The sequence below is a fragment of the Lactuca saligna genome, chromosome 4 (assembly GCF_052625555.1).
Source record: "Lactuca saligna cultivar CGN05327 chromosome 4, ASM5262555v1, whole genome shotgun sequence".
Taxonomy (NCBI): domain Eukaryota; kingdom Viridiplantae; phylum Streptophyta; class Magnoliopsida; order Asterales; family Asteraceae; genus Lactuca; species Lactuca saligna.
The window spans coordinates 58,214,343-58,235,726 of NC_136420.1; the positions used below are offsets into that span (position 1 = coordinate 58,214,343).

Here is a 21,384-nt window from a genome sequence, read left to right on the forward strand (position 1 = left end):
CAGGGTCGGAAAATACCTCAGGCGGATCGAGGGAGAAGAATGCAAACATACCAATCTAAAAGCTATAGCAGCTAGCTCCCACTACCGCCATATCCATAAGGAGCGAAACGATGGAAGCCATGATAAGCGTAACATACATTCGAGACACTAATCTTGTAGATTCTACCAGTTTGTCAAGGATGAGCCCAAGAGCCACAAGATGGAAGTGCACGCGGTGGAAAAAACCCCTCAACGGACAGAAAAAGAGAAAAGCAAATATTGCGAATACTACAAGAGCAAAACTCACGACACCGAAAAGTGCAAAATCCTAAAAAAAGAAGTAGAAGACAAGTGACTGAGTGGAGACTTAACCGAAATCGCGAAGGCTCTACGGTTAAAGTTCGAAGCCGAAAGGAAAGACAGGAGAACCCAGAAGGAGACGGATAAACAACCAATCAAAAAGGAAGAAATCTTCACAATCGCAAGCCCCAGGAACAGAGCCAGGCGTTGACTGTCCGCCAATGAAGTCAACGGCTTACCCGATGATAGTCTCAACATAAGTTTCTCATCGAAAGACTCACGAGCGCCCAACTGAGACCCCACAGATCCAATCATAATCCCCGCCCTCGTACAACAACATTAGATCTGGTGAGTCCTGGCCGACGGAGGTAGCAGCACCGACATCCTATACGAGTACTGCCTCGAGCGACTCCTGTCATCCTGGAAGAGAAGCCTAAGACCACCAACCCGAGCCCCACTCGTTGGCTTCACGGGACACAAACTATGGCCACTCAGGACCATAAACCTCCCGTTGACATTACTCAGCCATGATGGAAAGGAAAGGGTAACAAGAATAATCGAGTTCTTAGTAGTTAAACATAAGTCAGAAGACGATATGATCCTGGGGCGACCTGCCCTCTTCCGGCTACAAGCCATGTCGTCAACAATACATGGTATAGTAAAGTTCAGAACAAAGGATGGCTTAGCGACAGTAACACCCCTAAACACACATGCAAAACCACTTTGGGTAATTGTCGCTTGGGCTACTACGCACATCCTAAGAAAACGACACACAACAATAACTAACATCCACACGATCAAGTGCAAAAAAAAAAAAATAGACACCCCCAAACTTGTTAAACAAACAATAATCATGACCAAGACCCCCAAAGGCCAACACTAACATCTGGGGAGACTCCAAACCCAGGCTGGCCAACACAAACCACCTAAGACGACAAAAGGGGGGGGGAGAGAACACGATGAACTCAAAGCAAACTTAACATACAATAAACAAAAACACATATTGTTTAAACCGAACACCCCTCCCCCGATTTGATAATGACTATGCAGGGTCAAAGAAGAAAAACAGACATTGTCCCAAAAATTGTTCGATAAACACCATGAAGACGAAAATATTATCTTAAACATTAAACATCAACAAAGGGTAAAAGCCATCACTTACTGAGGGGTGGAAGAAGGTCCAACATGAGAAGCACTACCTTCAAGATGACCTTCTTCGGAGTCTAGATCATCACACATCTGACGAAGGCCCCATATGTCCAACTCACCTAGGCGAAGGTAGGAGGCAAAGTCCGGCTCCATGAAAGATTTTATACCAGCAAGCATTGCCTAAGCATGCTCCGTAGTAACGTCCGGTTCCTCGGAGACAAACTTTCTGACGACAATCTGCTCCCGGATCACTTGTTTACCATTCTCCACACCGGCAGCCACACATGCCATCTTCATCCACTTAACCCCCCAACACAAACTTAATACTCTCAACAACCTTATCTACCACTCGAACAATGCCTTTCTGAAGCAACCATCCCAGTTCCTCCTCCGCAACCTTCCTCCTTGCAATCTCCTCTTCCAACCTCTTGTTAGTGCAATCCGCTTGGCTCTCTAGCACTCTCCTCTTCTCCTCCATTAACACCTCGATCCGTTGAAAAAAACGTTCCACCGACCCATCCAAAGTAGCCACTTGGTCATCCAAAGACACTTTCTCCTCTGCTAACAGATCATAATGCTCCTCTAACGACCACTTCTCTCCATTTTTCACTCACACCTTTTTATGTGGTGGATTGTCGTTAGTTGAAAGGGTTCTACCAGGACATAAATCTCGTTAAAAGTATAACATAAAGCACAAGAACATAAAAAAACCCCACTATAGTTATTTAGGAAAAATATGAACTTGTATGCTAACTCATAGAAACACAGATCATTTATTTATGAGCCTTTAATGGAGCATGTGTGGATTTACGAAACACATCCAACTCGGAGGGTTGGACAACTAGCAAAATGGTCGATATTGAAAAAAACATTATCAAAGTGATGGTCTATTTTAAAAAATTATAAAAAAATGAAAAAAATGGTAACTTTGGATGTGTTTCTTATGTAAATAGTCATGCATAGTTCTACGAGAGAGAAACACAATGCATTCCAAATCACAAGTCACAACTTCACAAGAGAGGTGGCTACGAAGAAGCCACGGAAATTATAAGATATAGAGAGCAAGAAAATGTGAGGGCTTATTTTAAATAATTGTGAAAAATGAAGGGTCGTCTTTTAAAATAACATAAGAATGTACTATTAGTTTCGCTTATTTACTAAACGGACCCTCCTTAAATATTGGGGGAAAACAGAAGGCTACTGAAACTGGCCCTAGAAGCTTCCAGGTTTGCAAATCAATTTGATTCCTGCAATTAGGGTTTTTTTAGGGTTTACCATAGTTCCCCTTCGTACACGAAAATACTTCGAATTTCAATCTGGTTTCCACAAATTTACAGACAACAAATGGTTCGTTCCAACGGCATTAAACTTTTGTCATGGCTTGCTCGCCGCTCCCTCTCCAACGATCCCGTATGAACTCTGTTTCTCTATCAGATGATTATGCATGACAATCATTTTCGGCGTATATATTTATTTAATATGTTAATTTGGTCGTCTGTGTATTTGTTTGTAAATATTTTTAATCATGGGTGTTATGTGATTGTGGTGCAGTTGTATGAGTCGCTGGCTAGAAGAGGTTATAGGAAGTTTGGCTCATCAATTCATGGCCATTACAAGATTTCTAACTGTTACAATAACAAAAACGGTAAATCTCACGATAAAACAAGTTTCTTTCTTTTTTTTTTTTTTTTTTTTTTTCTTCTGCAAAATTTTCTTTTTGGAGCTTGTGTGTTGTATATATCACTGATGGAGGGCCGGTTTTTTCTCGCAGTTGTCAATTCGAGATATTGGTCAGGTCTTGGGACGATTAACGCACACTATGGCAACATCAGATCGATTCATGGCACTTGTATGTCCCAATTCCTCTACTTTTTGTTAGTGTTTGAAGTTAGATAATTTCTTTCTATTCACCATAGCTGTTCAATTTTTTTTATCTTGAATTTAAAATCCCATACAAACTGTTCTTATTTGATGATGAAAGCAGTGGATAGCTTTCTTTTAGTTTGTGTCAAATTCTGGCTATGTATCAAATTATGAACCTTTTTTGCTGGTAGTGACATGAGGGAGTTCAGTAGACATAGACTTATAGTATGGCCCAATAAATGATTGTAATAAGGGGTATATAGGTTAAGTTTGCTCTGGCTGTCTTTTCAGTACTAAGTAGAGAAATGAGATAGAAAACATGAAAATATGAGGAAGAGAGAGGTGAGAGTTTAGAGACAGAAGGAAACTGTATATTCATGCCAAAAAACAGGATACAACAGCTCTTTTGGAAAATTCAATTTTTTCTAACAATTCTGAGATAAACTTAGTAACTAAGAACCTTACTACTCCATTACCCTAGTTTTAAGCCTGGACTCCTTCCTATATGAGGTCAGGTCCTTAGAAAGAAATATGATATCACCCCAAAACTTTTTATAGTAGAAAGTTTTTTGTTTTGTCCCAAACAACTTTTTTTAACTTTACTAAATGTAAAATCATTCAATTAGAGGCCAGTTTTATCCTAGGTAGATGCATGAAAGTCACAAAACTAATGGAATTTAAAGGGTAGATCAATGCAAGACCATAAGCATTAAAGAACAAAGAAAGTCACAATCCTCAAATTGGTTCAAAATATTTCACAAGCAAAAAACAAATCCCCGAATTAGACAAAAGGAACATTTAAAGCAATACAAATGCCAAGAAGTAGATGAAACATGAATCAAATTTGAGAAAATTAAAACAATGATTCGATTAATTACAACTTTACAATCAATCAACACCAAACTGGATACCTATTTAAGTGTAATGAAAATATTCTCAATTTATTAAAAACAACTGAGAAAATCCCCCTTATCTGAAAAGATGTTAAAGATTGGCTAAGCCACAACTAAATGTCTCAAAATTCAAAATTAACTTGTTTTTCTGGTTTAAAGACTCACTGGGTCCCCATTGCACTTGCCACTTGTCATCATTTAATTAAAACCTTCTGATGCAAATTAACCCTTGTATGAGGATCAATTCACAACTAAACAATTACTCAGGATTGAAGATTTAATTAATGGCTGAGTGATTATCTCAATAATCTGGAAAAGAATAACTCTGGAAAAAGGAAAACAGAAATTGATTCAGAGAAGGCATATTCAATTGTGATCTCATTATCTCATATCATATTCAGCTATCATGTCACAAACATTTTATACACTCTGTGCAAGATTTTGAACATTTTGTAGCTTGCTTGACCTTTGGAGGTTGTTATGTTGAGCAGCAGCACGCATGGCTTCAAAAGATTATTATGATACACTTGGAGTCAATAAGAATGCAACCGCATCAGAAATCAAGAAAGCCTATTATGGGGTTCCTATCTTTTCTCTTCTTTTTAATTCTTATTTATACAAATACAAATCTTTTTTACATGAATGGACATTGTCCTTGTGTTACTTTGTAGCATTAACTTATTATCCTGTGGTATTTGGAACTTGTAGCTTGCCAAGAAGTGGCATCCAGATGCAAATAAAGATGATCCAGAAGCAGAAACAAGGTTTCAAGAAGTATCAAAGGCATATGAGGTACACTAACTAACTACTAAGATGCATGTCATGTCTATTTCAACTGTTGTTTTAGGTTATTGCTATATAATAATATTGGTTGAACAAACTGTTTCACTATCTTAATTCTTAAACAAACAGGTCCTGAAAGATGAGGAGAAACGAGCACAATATGATCAGGTATTATATTGTTAAATAATTTGTTTATCTATTATGTTTTTCTAATTTCTAATTGGATGGATTCATGTATATATAATATTATTAGCTTGGACACGAGACTTTTGAAGCAAGTGCTAGTGGTGGAGCTGGTCCTGATGCTGGCCATTGGCGCAATCCATTTCAAGACCTCGGCGATGTCAGTTTTTATTTTATACCTAATTTCTGTCAAATGACTTTTCTACCCTTCTTCTTCGTTTATATAATATAATATAACTTTTAACTTTTAATTCTTCTCTTTGCGTGTTGATGTTGGTGGATTCAGATTTTTGGGTTTGGCCCATTTGCTCGCAACTTCACTGGCAAGGACGTTAAGGTCTTTTCTGTTTTTTTTTTTTTTTTTTTTTTTTTTAAGAAAAATAAAAACATATGATGTGATGTCTTAAATTTTGTTTGATCATGTCATGACATGTACAGGTATCCCTTGAGCTTTCATTCATGGAAGCTGTTCAAGGATGCACCAAAAATGTAGTCTTTCAGACCGAGCTGCCTTGTGAAACTTGTGGTATGACTAAGAATATCATACACTTTTTTTTTTTTTTTTTTTAATATATGAATTAATTGTCTTTTTATATATTGTTTTGGTTTGGTGAATGGTGAATGGTGATTGGCAGGTGGAAGTGGTGTTCCTCCTGGAACAAAGCCAGAGACATGTCGGAGGTGTAAAGGAGCAGGCATGGTGGGTATAAAATATAAATATTTTTCTTTATTAATTCTAATAAAATAAATATCTAGGTGGCTGACATGTCATGTGGTTTTGCAGACAATCAGTCAAACTGGTCCATTTAGAATCCAGGTGACTTGCACTCAGTGTGGCGGAAGTGGTAAATATGTCAAGGTATGTGATGTGATGTGGGTAAATTTGTCATTTTGCTCTACGCTCTAACTCTATTTCATTTCTGAATTATGATTCTTTTTGTTTTGTTGAGTGACAGAACTTATGCAAGTCATGCAATGGGCAGAGGGTGGTGAGAGGACCCAAGTCTGTGAAGTTAAACATAATGCCAGGTTTTTTGTGGTTTATATAATAAATTATAATAAAATAATTCTGCTACTAAAAAGGATGAATGTGTTATAATATATGTTTGGTTGGAATATTTATATTTTTAGGAGTCGATACAAATGAAGAATTAAGGATGTCCAGAAGTGGTGGAGCAGATCCAGATGGCAACCAGCCTGGCGATCTTTACGTTGTTATCAAGGTATTTTTTTTTTTCATTTATTATTATTTGTGTGTATAATATGAATAATACAAATACAAACTAGAATGGCTTAAACTTGAAATAGTATTTTATTTTATGAATTACTGTAATATGATAACTTTTTAGGTGCGAGAAGATCCTGTATTTCGACGAGAAGGGCCAAACATTCATGTAGATGCTCTCCTGAATATCACCCAGGTAATTTATTTCTTTATATTATTATTATTATTTTTTTTGTAAAAATCACCAACTTATGCTATTAATTAACTCTATTCCATGATGAGTGTTTTTAAAAAAAAAATTAAATTGTTTTGCAGGCTGTTTTGGGAGGGACGATTCAGGTGCCAACATTAACAGGAGATGTTGTTCTTAAGGTTATTTCTATGATTTTTTTTTTAAATCATTAGTTAATATTTTCATAACGACATACTTTATTTATTATAAATTATGAAATAAAATTTGATTTTCTTATATGCATGCAGGTTCGTGCAGGAACTCAACCTGGTCAAAAAGTAGTTTTAAAAGGAAAAGGTATACATTCTCAGTGTCATGTTTATCAAAGGTATTATTAAGAAAATATTTATGTTTTGTTTTGATATTGATTGTGTATGAAATGTTGTCAGGAATTAAAACAAGAAATTCTTACTCATATGGAGATCAATATGTACACTTCAACATCAGCATCCCAACGTATGTATATTGTAGATTGTAGATTGTAGATTGTATTGAAAAAGGAAAAAAGAAAAGGTTAATAATTATTGTTGGTTGCAGGAACTTGAGTGAAAGACAGCGTGAACTGATTGAGGAGTTTGCAAAAGAAGAGCAAGCTGCTGAATATGAGAAAGGGGCTGCAGCTGGAGCTGCTGGAGCCTCTCGATAGATTCATTCATTCCCCAGAGTTTTTTTTTTTAAATTATCTTTCTCTGAAGCCTACTGCCTCCTACAAAGTTTTGATGGGAAAATATATTGTTGTATATATTTATTATTATAATTATTATTATTATAAGCTAATCTTTTTAGCATTTGAATCATAAATCAACCTGCGACTGTTGTGGTCCTGGATTATGACTCAATTTGTCTGTACTATAGACTATGGAGCAAGTTTTGTGTTAATGCATGCCTAAAAAAACAGTCTTAATGAGAGCAAGTGATGATTTTACTCTTTTCTAGAAAGTAGAAAGATCAAACTTCAAACGACCCAATAAAATTTGCTTCACGAAAATACCTAGTCTCAAAACCATTTATGGGATTGATCATGTGGGATAAATTTATGAGAAGAGGGCGAATGGAATAGGTGAAAGAGACATCTGTATTTATATGCTTAACTTGTGCTTAACACAAACAAGTATGTGATAAATTAGGATGATCGATGTATGGTTAGCACTTATTCATAAAATGCCCTAACAATTTGTCGTTTGTGTTATGTTAAATCAACGAATGGTTTTTAGTATCATATATTTATGCTTAAAATTAGTATATTAGAAATCTTATAGTGAGTATGTTCAGAGACTATTTCATGATTTATAATGTTGTTTTAAGCTCTCTTATATATCTAACGTGTAAGACAAAGTAAATGTGATGTGTATCAAACAATCATATTTTGTTTATCACTCAAGATAACAAAATATTTATGATATGATATCAAATCTAAGGTACTCAAAATATGCTTTTTAATCTTCAATGATTGTTATAATCTTGTCACACTGCTTTTCCTATTGTATTCGGTTACCTGAGTTTTATGTTCATAATATCCCTTCAAAATTAATTAAGAAAGAATACTTTCAAGACTTGTATAATTTATAGTTTCACAAAATAATAATAATAATAAAAGATGAAATAAGCACTGGGGCACGTATTTGATCATGACATATCAACTTAACAACTGTTTCCTTAAGCATGCCAATAATGCTGTCTTAAGACTTAGGAATCGCATGAACCAACTGTGATCTCATCTACCCACACAATGACATTCATCATACAACTATATCCTATATATACAACCGGATTCCATAAAAAAAATTAAGTTACTTTTAACACAAATATACCATACATTACAAGTCTTAAAAAGAATACCTCATAAAATTCCATGGGAGATAAAGGAAAGATGATGGTGGCCCTTGTGGTGCTAGGATTGTTGGTTCAAGGAACAGTCGCACACCCATGTGGGAGCACGTTTTTCTCAGCTTTGGTGCAACTGATACCGTGTCGTGCATCAGTTGCACCATTCAGTCCCATCCCACCAAATGAGGCTTGTTGTACCGCAGTCAAAGTTCTTGGACAACCTTGTTTGTGTGTTCTTGTCAATGGTCCTCCTATTTCCGGTGTTGATCGTAGCATGGCCATGCAACTTCCCGAAAAATGCAGTGTCAACTTTGAACCATGTATACAACATTCATATATGGACATTTTATATGTTTTTATACTACATTAGATGTGAAATTTGTTGTTAATAATTTGATATTGCTTTGTGTGGTGCAGGTGAACTTGCGAAAAAGAAAGAGTGACTTAACGAGCATAGAGTGGGAGCTATCATTCGATTCAAGAAAATCCAAGAGAATAAAATAGTGTCGGAATGTGTGAAATAATTCCATGAGTTCAAATTTAAGGTGTTATATTAATCGTTGGTTTTCATGTTTTGTCGGTTGATCGTAGTTTTTTTAATGCTTCTGTAATAGATTTCACACATTAATGTTATATTATTATAGATTCTAATGAAGTTTTTTAGTGTTTCAAGTTACAAGTCTATGAAAAATGGCATGGGTAGAGGTGCAAAAATAGGAAAGTATTTTTTAAAAATTCCAAAATCAGGTAGCTGTACGTTCATTTGAAAATGATTTTTTTTTTTTTTTTTTGAGAATGCCTGAATAAATGAGTCACGTTTATTCATATGGGACGTAAGCTTCTCGACACCGAGATGCTTCATCGACGTCATCTGCCAACTCTTCCTTTCCTGGATGAAACATGTCTGTATCTCTTATTCCTCTATCTCTTCCCATAATTGCTTCCCTACTACCTGACTTTACACGCCTCTATTTTACTAAATATAAATTGTTAAGTTCCACCAAAGAAGTTGCTTAATTTGAAGCCCTGGGTTTTATTTTCACCATCAATTTGTGAAGCCCTAAATCGATTTGTGAAGCCTTAAATTATGCGTCTGCATGTATATTGAGTCCCTAAATCGAGTTGTGATTTCCATCTCCAACTACAAGTCGCCGGCACTGATCTATAGTCGCGCTATCTATCACATGGTCTTCAGCTATGTTGACTCTATCTGTGGGTCGCTTTCTTGTTCAGTGTCGAACCTTTTGTGGGTTGATTTGTGTGTGACTTTTGCTAAAAGTTGATGATTAAGGGACTGATCTAATGGTGTTTGATGAAATGTTCAAGAGAAATAATCAAATTTGGTTATACTTTGTTTTCCTTTTCTCTTTATAAGTACTTGAGACCTTTTTTTCCATAGCAAAATGACAAATATTTATGAATTATGATAAGCAAACTTGGTGGATGTTTTCTTAGCTGAAAGCTGAGTCATACAATGACGCGGGAGATGCGCAACATGTGTTTGATAAGAATTTCCAACTAATACATAATTGTAAATAATAAAAAATTAAAATAGTTTTATTAATGCATTATAATTTATAAATACCTTTTGAATATTGGTTTCATGATAGTTTAGTAAGCTTTTTCGTTGGATTTATGAGATTTCAAAACAAGGTTGATCATATATAATTTTTTTTTATTGTGATTTCATAAACTTGTTTAGTTAAGGGCATCCATGGTAATTGGCCTTTCTTTCATGTAAAAAATGAAATATAGAGAACGTTTTTCACATACTAAAAATTGATAAAAAAAAAAACAATGCGTATATTTAAGGGCATCCATGGTAATTTGCCGAAAATTCCATGGTTATAAAGCATAGATGAATAAAAGTAACGAGGAAGTGTTCTATAGCAAGATGTGGAGTACTGATTTAGTTAAAAGGGCATTTGAGGAATAATTTTCTAAAATATGAAAAGGACATGCAAATGAGAAGAAAGTGGCTCAATATGAATGGAATTGTTCGACAATTTGGTTCATTAAAAAGGAAGAAACATGTGCATTTGCTTTCTAATGGATAGATATTTAATTATACTTTCGATCCTTGCGTCTTAAGTTCAAGCAATATACATTTAATCATTGCCTTCTTAAAAGCACAATGTTTTAGTAAGAAAAAATTATTGATAACATAATACATAGGAGACACCATCACATAGCTTCAGTTAGTAAGTAAATCAACAGTTGACAATATCTAACTTGTGTTGGACCGCTTTCATGGGTTATCAAAATGTATATGAACTAAGATTACAATTTTTAAAAATAAACATAAAACGTCTGTACAAGTTGCACTCAAGAAAACATCAAAGAGGTTTTTAATTTTGAAAGAAAATGAAATGCACAAGACAAGATGAAAATGTATGATTATATATTATCTAGGGTGGGTTTCGAGTCTTCTAATGGAGGTAAAGTTTATATAGGTATACTAGAGGATGTCGATGTTAATTCCAATACATATCTACAACAACAGCCTTTGTAATTTTGTATTCTTATATCCAAGAAATAGCAATATACTTAAATTATATATATATATATATATATATATATATATATATATATATATATATATATATATATATATATATATATATATATATATATATATATATATTCTCATTAAAGCATTGTACATTTAACTTACAGTGCTATATTACTCATATTTTCAGCAAAACTAAGTATGTTAAACATTCTCTTAACAATAATACCGTACACCATTTCCTAATCTTTCCGAAAAATAGCAACACTTTACTTCTACAATAATGAAAACATAAATAGCACATATGATAATATACTAAAAATTATTACAAACCAACAAAAACTCCTCATTCACTTAACTTCACAACGTAATATTAATTTATTTTTACCTAAAATCATGTAAAAGTAGCTTGTTGATTAGTTCATTAGGGTCGTGATTATCACGGTGCGAATAAGTTTCCTAGTACATATATATATATATATATATATATATATATATATATATATATATATATATATATATATATATATATATATATATATATATATATATATATATATATGGAGTGGTTCAAATGAGAACCACAAAAGATTAAGAATCCTAAGAAACCACAATTAATAAGTAATATGTATTGTGCATATTACTAGACAAGTTAAAATCTTAATTTTTGTCTTTTTGTTAAGAAAAGGGCAAAATTATATTTTTAATCAAATATTTTCATTCATACAATCATTTTATATTTTTAACACCAAAATTATGTAAAATGCAATTTTATACAATCCATTTACAGTTTAATATACAAAATTAACAACTTAATACAATTTATTTTATACTAATTCACAAATTTAAAAAAGTCAAACCCACAGTCTACCATTACCACCACCACCACACGTTGCCACCAACCACGTATGCCAACGTTGCAACCATCTTTTATTGCAAATCATATATGTATATAAAGTCATGTAATGAGAGGGTAAATATTAAATTCATAATTTAATAAACCTATTAATTCAATCATTTTGAATTTAACACTAAACAATTAAAAAACTAATCCATTCTTACGTACTTATATAACACAAAAAATAAATATATATTCACAAGAACATTAATACAAAATTTACAAAAAAATCACAGTAAATTGTAGTCAGTTCACAACTTAATATAGTCAGTTACCGTTTAATACATAAAATTCACATCTTAATATAATAAATTAACAATTTAATACACTGAAATGTCATATTCTTAATTTAAAACTTACATTTATACTTTTAGATATGAAGGTTAGTGTTTTTTTTCAAAGTTTAATTTACATAATATTTTTAATTTAAATTTAATAAATTGCAAATTGGTCCTTATGTTGTACGCGGGGCGTACCATATGGTACGCTAGGTATACAAGCTGCAAAGCGAGTACGCAGGGCGTACCACATGGTACGCTTAACGTACTCATGCGATGGTTAGTCGAGCATCCAGACATGTATGCGGGGCATACGTATAGGTACGCGGGGTGTACATGGCATAATTTGGAAACCCTAATTTCGGGGTTGGACACTATATATTCATAATTATGGCCTAAGAAACCCTCATTTCCTAGCCTCCTCAGACCCTTAAGTATCATACTTGAAACCCTAAGCCTCTTTCTTGCATTTTTAGCTTATAGTGTCCATTTTGGTATATTTTGTCCCATTTTCAAGAAGGAGAAGATTAGTGCTAGGTGGTGGATCAAGGAAGAGCTAGTGAATCTAGGTTATCTGCTCTATTTCTAGCTTGGTTAAGGTATAAAGCTTTGATTCTTGTTCTTTAGAAGCTAAGATCTTTCTTTTTTAAGTTTTAGACCCTTCTTTGTCCCATGGATGAGATCTTATGGTTTGATATCACTCCAGAAGTTTTGAGTTGCCCCTCTTGGTGTTTCTATGGTCCTAGATTCATAAAGTTGACACCTTTAGGGATTAGAATTGCCCAAGCATGAGTTTGAGTTTATTTAATGGAAGTAGAATGCCAAATTTCGAAGTTGGAACCTTTTGGCGCATGTAAAGTCACCAAGTCAATGACTTTACGGTTCTAGGCACTCTTTGGGACTCAGATTTGTGGTTTTGGACATTTGGACTTAAGCATTAAGAGCTTAATGGAAAATTTGGCTTAATAGATGAGTACACTGGGTGTACAAGTCTGTACGTGAAATGTACAAGCCAAGCAGCATGTACACTTAGCATACAGTTGACTACGCCCCACGTATTCAGTCTGTTGGGATTTGCTGTTTTTTTGGCTTCGGTTGGGTCATTCCTTTGGACCTTGTTGCTTTGGACGTTCTAGGGCCATTTGAAATCAAGCCTTTGGGCTAAGAGTTGGACTAGGAAAATAGTTGGGCTTTAGGGTAAGGTCCATGAAGGGGGTGTGGGCTCAATTTGGAAAATTAGGCCATAAGTGGACCTTGTTGATTATTTGATTTTGGGACCTTTTGTTTGTGAATTAGGGCCTTAGTCTTGATTCAAACTAGGCCAGAGGTAAAATGGTCATTTTACCCCAAGTAGGAATGATTGAATATAGTTTGGATCCCAAGTGTTAATTGGGTGTTATTTGTATTGATAGCTCGAGGATTTATTGGATCAACTGCCAGGGATTATCCGTTTGATTCTGCATTGTGAGGTGAGTTTTACTGTCACACCCCCAAACCAAGGACGACGGAAACGTCCGGGGGTGGAGGACTTCATGTACAGTATCACAACAACGAGTATAATAGTGCTCAAAGTAAATAAAACCATCATAAATATAATTGAAAAAGTTACACTAAAGTATATGTTTACATGTTTCAAAATCAATTACATTATGATGACAAAAATAAATTGTTGACGGTTTAACGTCCCATCCTCAAAGCGCTGAAGTTTTCCTGTTTCACTGATTTCCTGAGAATACAAGTAGTTTTGAAAAAAGTGTCAACAATTAAGTTGGTGAGTTCATAAGAGTTTTGTTGGAAGTAGAAAACTTTTCCTTGTAAAATCGATAGAGTTTGATTTCCAGAAAATCCAATATTTTCTTATTTAAGTGTGAACAGAATATTCCTATATGATGTGTTAATGAACCCGAGAATGAACCGTAGATTTCTCCTATAATCGTCCAGCGTATATAAGTTATATAAGATTTAAGTTAGATAAAACGTTGAATATAGTGGGTCTGCCCTAGGTCCACAACCCAACGAGGAACAAGAGATGAGGCGGGCCCCACCAATTCTAAGCCAATCGAGACTGAATTCTTATATGACTTAAACATATACACTCAACAATTATAGTTGAAGTCTAACAATTCTAGATGAAATATAATTTTAATATTATAATAACTATTTTATGTGAACCTGGTACTTTGAATTTGTACCCCTTTTTGTATATAAACCCGATACTTTGTAACATAAATGATCATAAACTATACCTATTATAGTTTATCAAAATGTTTGAAATGTATATGCAACCTAAATATACTTATTATAGTTTAGTATGTTTATTTGTGGTGTTTAAGAACCCTTTCTATGTAAGTCAAATGTATAGTACAATATAACTATGTTTATCTTGCTTTGTTTGGTACTAATGGTTATGATGGAGGATTCTTATGATTTCAGTGAGTGTTTTTCTATTATATAATTGTACTACTACAAGAAATACTTGTAATAAATGAAGTTATCAAAGATTTAACACTTTGCTCAACATGTTACAAAGTGTTTTGAAAGTTATAAGCTGTTAACTAACTCTAACCTTTCTGCGCTGTTTTAGAAATGTCATAGAAAAATCATACGAAGTCGAAAACTAACTTCGTAAATTCTGAGAGTTCCCAAAATGTATCTAGTTTACTCATAATTTTTATCACGATTTTTAATGACCTCCAACTTGGGTGAAAAAGTTCATAATCACAGACTGGTCCGGATTGATGTTTGAAATGATAGGCAGTTTTGTAAAAATCACCATAAATGGTAGAAAAATCGTATGGAGATGTGCAAGTAGTCATTTTAAAGATAATAATTTGAACTATTTGAAGCTAATACAGTTTTGAAAACTAAAATGTTTAAGCTGTCCAAAACAGTCCGTGAATGGAGTTGAACTTTTCTGATGAAGACTGTTAGAAAAGTTTAGTTATGTTATTGGTGTTTTAACTTGTATCCCCCCCCCTAAAACTTGAGAAAACATTAAAATGTAGGGGTATGAACTCACCTTGAGTGATTTCAGTAGATGGATGATGGAGAAAAGAAGTGTTCAACTCAAGAACACTTGGGAGATGCTTGAAGATTTGAGGAGCTAACAACAAATATGACGATATTTGTCTAAGCAATCTACGATTTGAGTAGAAGGAAGTGAAATAATAATAGAGAGGATGAATTATACTTACCAAGAGTGTGATAAATCTAATCAACCTTGAATCTCGAATTTGATAGAGAAAGTTTGAGAGAAAAGTGGAGTTGGATCCTTGGTGAAATGAGAGCAAATGAGAGAAGTGATGAGAGAGGATGGGTTGTTCCAGCTCTAAGAACGTGGGGAAGGCTGATAATTGAGTGGAAAGGACATTGAAGTGATCTAGGTAAGGTGGGGAGGTGTGGCTGGTCATAGAGTGGGTGTGGGGGTGGTTGCTTGTGTCATAAGGTAAAGCAAAGTCAACACTCAACCTTTGTACCTCACCCACTCTTCTTGGATAAGGTTTATCCTTAAAAACGTGATTAATCATTAATTTAGGGGTCTTATATGTTAAAATAAAGTTTTGGGTGAAAATCCCGTGTTAAAACAATTAAAAACGGGCCTAAAATGCAAAACTAGACGAAAACCGGGAGAAAAGAAGCTTCCCAGCGAGACCTCTCGGTCCTGGATGAGGTTCGGTCCCCTCTGATGCTGAGCTGAAAACGAAAGGAAGCGAATGTAAGCAGGAAGCGAAGGGCTCGGTCCAAAGGCATCAGAACCGAAATGGACCGAAGCGAACAGTACCTTCGGGTTCGGTTCCAGGAGCCTTCGGTTTCGGGCGTGTGTGTGAGGTTCGGTCTTGAGAGGACCCTTTGGGTTCGGTTCTGAGAAGACTTTCGGTTCAGCAGATGTTCAGTCCTCTTGGTTTCGGTCCCTAAGAGGACTTTCGGGTCCTAAGAGGCTTCGGCCCTAATAAGAGGGTTTCGGGTCCTTAAGCCTATTTTACTCGTTTTTACCCCGTTTTAAGCCGTTTTTGACCCGGTTAAGGGTCGGAATGACCAGAATGACTTCAAAAAGTTACGAGAACTTTTGAGAGAGATTTGGGAGAGATTTTATATTCTTGGAGAGATTTCTCATACAAGGAGAGATTTGGGAGAAATTTCACATTCTTGGAGAGATTTCTCATACAAAGAGAGTTTTGGGAGAGATTTCACATTCTTGGAGAGATTTCTCATACAAAGAGAGTTTTGGGAGAGATTTCACATACTTAGAGAGATTTGGGAGAGATTTGACATACGTGGGGAGATTTGAGAGAGATTCTCGATAAAGAGAGATAAAGTGAAAACAATTGAGAGAGGTTTCGTGTGTGACAAATGTGAGTGTCCGGCTTCGCAATGCAAGGTCCGTAAACCCTGTTAAGCCTTGTTTAAGGATCTTACACACTCCCGATGAGTATGCAACATTGTTTTATCGGTTTGGCTCGCCACTTACCACAGTTTTTGGTTAAGGAGATCTGGATGTACGTACTTTTCGATTTATGATCTCTCATCAGAATAGCGATTTGTTTAGTAATTACATAACTTAATCCCTAGTACACAAGGGAAAATTGAGTCGAACGGTTTGACTTGCTGACTTCAGTTGACTTTGACTTGACTGGAAATTGACGGTTGTCACATCTACTCACTGGGTTTAGCAGGTCGAAGGCACCAATGCTAGGCCATGTATATGTTATGTTAGTATGCTTGCTATTTGTGTGACTCTTGCATGTGTTATGTGTCTATATGCTTACCAGGCAAGGCATGATGACCATTTTGTATGCTATGTATCTTTGTGATGATTGCATGTGTATGTGTCTACTTGATATATGTTATATGTATGCTGGGCGGGGCCCAATCTATTTACCAAGCGGGGCTCGATGTCGGGTGGGGTCCGATCATAGGGAGGGGCCCATTATGTGTTTATTTGTATGTATGGTATGTGTTATTTTGGGAAACTTACTAAGCTTAGTTCTTATGGTTTTTAGTTTATGTTTCAGGTACTTCCGACTCCAAAGGGAAGAGCTCGGGTTGACTGCATTGCACACACCATATAGATTCCGCATTTGAGACTTCACTCTGATTTTTTTTTTATGTTTGATACACTTATTTTATTCGGGATGTATGGATTATGTTTGGAATATTGTTTTTACATCAATTAAAAATGAAAATTTTGGATAATATTTTTGAGACGTTTCATACGGTGATGTGTCCCGTTATTGATAAATAACTGATAGACAAGAGAGTTTAGGAACTTGGTCCCCCCGTCACTTTGCAAGGTTTTAAGTTTTGTGGAAATTTGAGTTTAAAAAAAACTAAAAAAGGAAGATATAATGGTGTGAACTTGTAATTTTGTTTTTAATGGGTAGAACCATGTGAAGCGAGAAAAATTATCCACAAAAAATATATAGTAAAGATAGCCATCAACAAACATAACGGGAGCGGGGCCCCACAAATCACAATTAACAAGATCCAAGACATGTAAAGGACGATTTAAATTAAATGGAAAGGATAAACGTTTGCTTTTAGAAAGCTGACTAGAAGTGAAAATATGAAGATTTGGTGATAAAGAAGTCACAGACAAACAACCTAATTTTGATAGAGAAGTAATAACATCAAAAGAAATGTGACCAAGACAAGCATGCCAATGTTCAAAAGAGACACTAGACTTAGACAAATACACCAAAAAAACCTCATCACCTTGCTTAAGAATGTAGAACCACGATCAACCCGACCCCAAGATAGAATGTCCTTGGTAATTCGATGCTGAATGGCAAAAAAAATTAGAAAGTAAGAAATCAATTGGTTGATCATTAGTAAGTTTACTAATAGATAATAGATTATTTGTGAAATCAAGGGCAACAACACCTAGAAGGTGAATATTATTAGGAATAGAAGACTGACCAATATGAGAAATTGGAAGAGTATTACCATTGACAAACGAAACATGTTGTTTGCCTTGATAGGGCTTGGTTGAGTCAAGGTTTATAGCATGCGGGGTCATGTGGGCAGTAGCTCCGAAATCAACATACCAGTCTGGTGAGTTATTTGTAACATGACATTGAGCTTGAAATGTAGAGGCTATATTTGCATCAAGTAGTGGAGAGGAGGACGTCTGAGAAGAAAATGAGGATAATTGTGGGCATTGATTTGCATAATGGCCATTTATATAACACAACTGATAGTGTGGAGGCCGCCAACTGCCGACCTCGGCAACCAAAGTAACTACAATGACTATTAGAACTACGCCCACTTCCTCCAAAAAAAAAGAGCCATGAGTAGAAGGTTGCCCCGAGGATCTGGCGGTATTGGCAGTGAATGTAACTTGCGGGACAGTGGAGCCGTAAAGTGATTTTAAGAAGAGTTCTTTCCCGTCTGCTTATGCAAGGAGATCCAGAAAGAGGGCAGCGGTTTCATTGCACATTAGGCAGTAGAGAAAGTCTCAAAGGAAGCTCCAAGAGCACATAAAACCAATGAGATTTATTGGCATGATCAACGGGATGACCGATTGCAGATAGTTGATCACAATGAGACTTAAATTGATGACCATATTCAGCAATACTGGAAGTACCTTTTGTAAGTTGATGGAGAGAATCATAGAGGTTCTGCATACGCTCCACTGATTCATGGACATAGGCGGCTTCAAGAGAGGTCCATACAGATTGGGTAGTGGAGTGTTCAAGAGTAACAACCATTGTGACAATCGTCAACTTCTGGTCAATTCAAAGTTAAATAAACTTAACAAGTCAAACCGGTTAACTCATCCAACCCTTGTATATTAGGGTTTACATTATGTTACTATTGTACAACTCGCTATTTTAATAAGAAGTTATCAATTGGAAAGTTTGTACATTCAGAAATTCTAAACCCTAATCGGGGTAAGTGATGAAACTATTCGATAAAACATTATGCCATACCCCTCGAAGCATATAACCATCATAACGAAGCTTAACGGGGTGTACGAACCTTGTGTTGCGAAGCTAAACATCCAAAAAGGTCACAAATGAAGTCTCTCTCAATCTCTCTCTCTATCTCTCTCTCTCTCTCTCCCAAATCTCTCCAAAATATCTCTCATAACCTCCCTCAACTTTTTATAATGATTTGGGGGCATCCCGACCTTTAACTTAGCCAAAAACCGCGCAAAACGGGCAGATTTTGCGAAAAACAACTCTATAGGGCTGAACCTTCTTAGGGCTGAAAACCTAAGAAGCGAAACCCCTAAGAGGCGAGACAAGGAATCGAAATTAATATTAACGAAGCCGAAGGCTGAAGGACTGAACCTTGCATGAACCGAAACCCTCCTGCCGGAACCGAACCTGCGAGAGGAACCGAACCTGAAACCCGAAGGACCGAACTTCACCTTCGCCTTCGCCTTCGCCCCTTCCCTTCTCGCCTGCGAGATTTACCAGAACCGAAACTCCTCTTGGCTCTCACCCCCAACCGAACCTACCTTCGGTTCCCACCCCATGAAGACCGTACCCTCGGCTCCCAATTTCGAACTTCGTAGATTTCGCTTCTTTTCCTGGTGTTTGACCACTTCTGCGTTTTAAGTCCGTTTTTCGTGATTTTGATGCGGGATTTTCACTCAAACTCATATTTTGACATACAAGACCCTAAATATTCATAATTTAAGCACATTTTAAGGGAATCTTTGCCTAAGAATAACATCTAGTGGGTAAGTTATTGAGGTGGAGTGTTGACTTTACCATTGAGTTATGACACATGCAACCCACCACACCCACTCCAGGGCTATACTCAGTCACTATTCCTCCATACTTAGTCAATTAGTTGTCCTTTTACACTCTTTCACCAACCTATAATCAGATCAAAGGGCTGGAAACCTTCACTCCTCCTCCCACAATATTCCTTCTTTTTCAAGAAGAATCAAACTCATTTCTCTCTTACTTTCTCTCTCTAAAACTCAAAATTGAAGGCTATTCTTGAGCATTTCCCTCCAATTTTGGTAATTAACTTCATCCTACATTCAATTATCTTTCATCCTCTCACTCAAATCATGGATTCATTACACAAGCATCATCATATTTGTTACTAGATCTTCGAATCTTTAAGTATCTCCCAAGTGTTCTTGACTTGGAAACTCCTTTTCTTCATCATCCATCTACTGAGATCACTCAAGGTGAGTTCATACCCCTAAATTTTCATGTTTTATTTAAGTTTTCGGGGGAGAATACAAGTTAATACAACTACAACATAACTAAACCCAAACATCAGCTTTCAACAGAAAAGTTAATGTTCATACACGAACTGTTTTGAACATCTTAAACATTTTAGTTTTCAAAACTGTATGAGTTGAAAATAATTCAGGTTTATACCTTTAAAATGACTACTTGCACATATCCATACGATTTTGTCCACATTTTATAGTGATTTTTACAAAACTGCCTATCACTGTAGCTACGAATTCGGACCTGTCTGTGAATATGAGCATTTTCAAACCAGTTAGGGGTTTCTAAAAATCATAATAAAAATTGCGAACAAACTCGACACATTTTACTAAACTCTCAGAGTTTACGGATCTAGTTTTTGATTTCGTATGAAGTTTCAGTGATTTTTCTAAATCAGTGCAGAAATGGTAAAAATGAATTTACAGATTGCAACTTTATTAACACTTTGTAACATGTTGAGCAAAGTGTAAATCTTTGATGACTTCATATTTTGCATGTGTTTTCTGTTGGGATATAATTATATTACAAAAAAATGTTCATTAAATTGTAAGAACTGTTTATTATTACAATTAATGCATGATGAGGCATTAGTAAACATAGTTATGTTTTACTACATATGCTACTTACAAGGAAAAAGATTACTACACATTACAAACATTTTGATAAACTATAATAGGCATAGTTTATGTTACATATACATTACGAAAGAGTACATTTCTACAAAAAGGGATTCTTCAATTTCACACTACGTAAATCTGTTAATGAATAAATTTGTGAGACATTCGCTTCACGTTACTTCCAAAGTAGTGCAACAAAAGTCCTGTAATTATAACCAAAATTTCTTGTAGGGAGAACATGATAGTTGTGTATAGATCTATATTGGGTTTGACAAACCCACACCTTAGCTGCATGCAACAGCTAGATCGGCAGGTCTGGGGTGACAAATGTCATTAACATTCCGATACCTGAAGAACGTCGTATACAAAGCCAACTAAGTCATAGTATGGTTATAATAACTCACATGGGGTATTAACAAACATAAGATTTACGGGATTTCCATTTAAAGT

General features: G+C 35.4%; 2 protein-coding genes across 3 annotated transcripts; both read left to right on the forward strand.

Annotated features, from left to right (window-relative positions):
- Positions 1-2,605: 2,605 nt before the first annotated feature.
- Positions 2,606-7,384, forward strand: LOC145041946 (chaperone protein dnaJ GFA2, mitochondrial-like). 2 transcript variants are annotated; one of them, XM_078990198.1, is made up of 19 exons: positions 2,606-2,654; positions 2,766-2,838; positions 2,980-3,073; positions 3,200-3,277; positions 4,676-4,764; positions 4,893-4,976; positions 5,097-5,135; positions 5,221-5,310; positions 5,437-5,487; positions 5,589-5,676; positions 5,786-5,850; positions 5,935-6,009; positions 6,107-6,179; positions 6,282-6,373; positions 6,500-6,571; positions 6,691-6,747; positions 6,856-6,904; positions 6,997-7,063; positions 7,145-7,384. In XM_078990198.1, exons 2-19 carry the CDS (start codon positions 2,773-2,775, stop codon positions 7,251-7,253), a joined length of 1,338 nt encoding a protein of 445 aa, XP_078846324.1. In that variant the 5' UTR covers positions 2,606-2,654; positions 2,766-2,772; the 3' UTR covers positions 7,254-7,384. The 2 variants fall into 2 exon arrangements, with proteins under 2 accessions (XP_078846324.1, XP_078846325.1); XM_078990199.1 differs by lacking the exons at positions 2,606-2,654; positions 2,766-2,838; positions 2,980-3,073 and having other exon boundaries at positions 3,199-3,277; positions 4,641-4,764.
- Positions 7,385-8,400: 1,016 nt separating this feature from the next.
- LOC145041947 (uncharacterized) lies at positions 8,401-9,102 on the forward strand. The gene is made up of 2 exons (XM_078990201.1): positions 8,401-8,754; positions 8,852-9,102. Exons 1-2 carry the CDS (start codon positions 8,460-8,462, stop codon positions 8,875-8,877), a joined length of 321 nt encoding a protein of 106 aa, XP_078846327.1. The 5' UTR covers positions 8,401-8,459; the 3' UTR covers positions 8,878-9,102.
- The last annotated feature ends 12,282 nt before the right edge of the window (positions 9,103-21,384 follow it).

Bases quoted from the DNA above. Each gene is read 5' to 3' on its own strand.
- LOC145041947 (XM_078990201.1), top strand. From the start codon at position 8,460: ATGGGAGATAAAGGAAAGATGATGGTGGCCCTTGTGGTGCTAGGATTG. The intron at 8,755-8,851 runs GTATACAACATT...TGTGTGGTGCAG, and splicing joins CAGTGTCAACTTTGAACCAT to GTGAACTTGCGAAAAAGAAA.
- LOC145041946 (XM_078990198.1), top strand. From the start codon at position 2,773: ATGGTTCGTTCCAACGGCATTAAACTTTTGTCATGGCTTGCTCGCCGC. The intron at 4,765-4,892 runs GTTCCTATCTTT...TGGAACTTGTAG, and splicing joins TCAAGAAAGCCTATTATGGG to CTTGCCAAGAAGTGGCATCC. The intron at 5,851-5,934 runs GTGGGTATAAAA...GTGGTTTTGCAG, and splicing joins GGTGTAAAGGAGCAGGCATG to ACAATCAGTCAAACTGGTCC.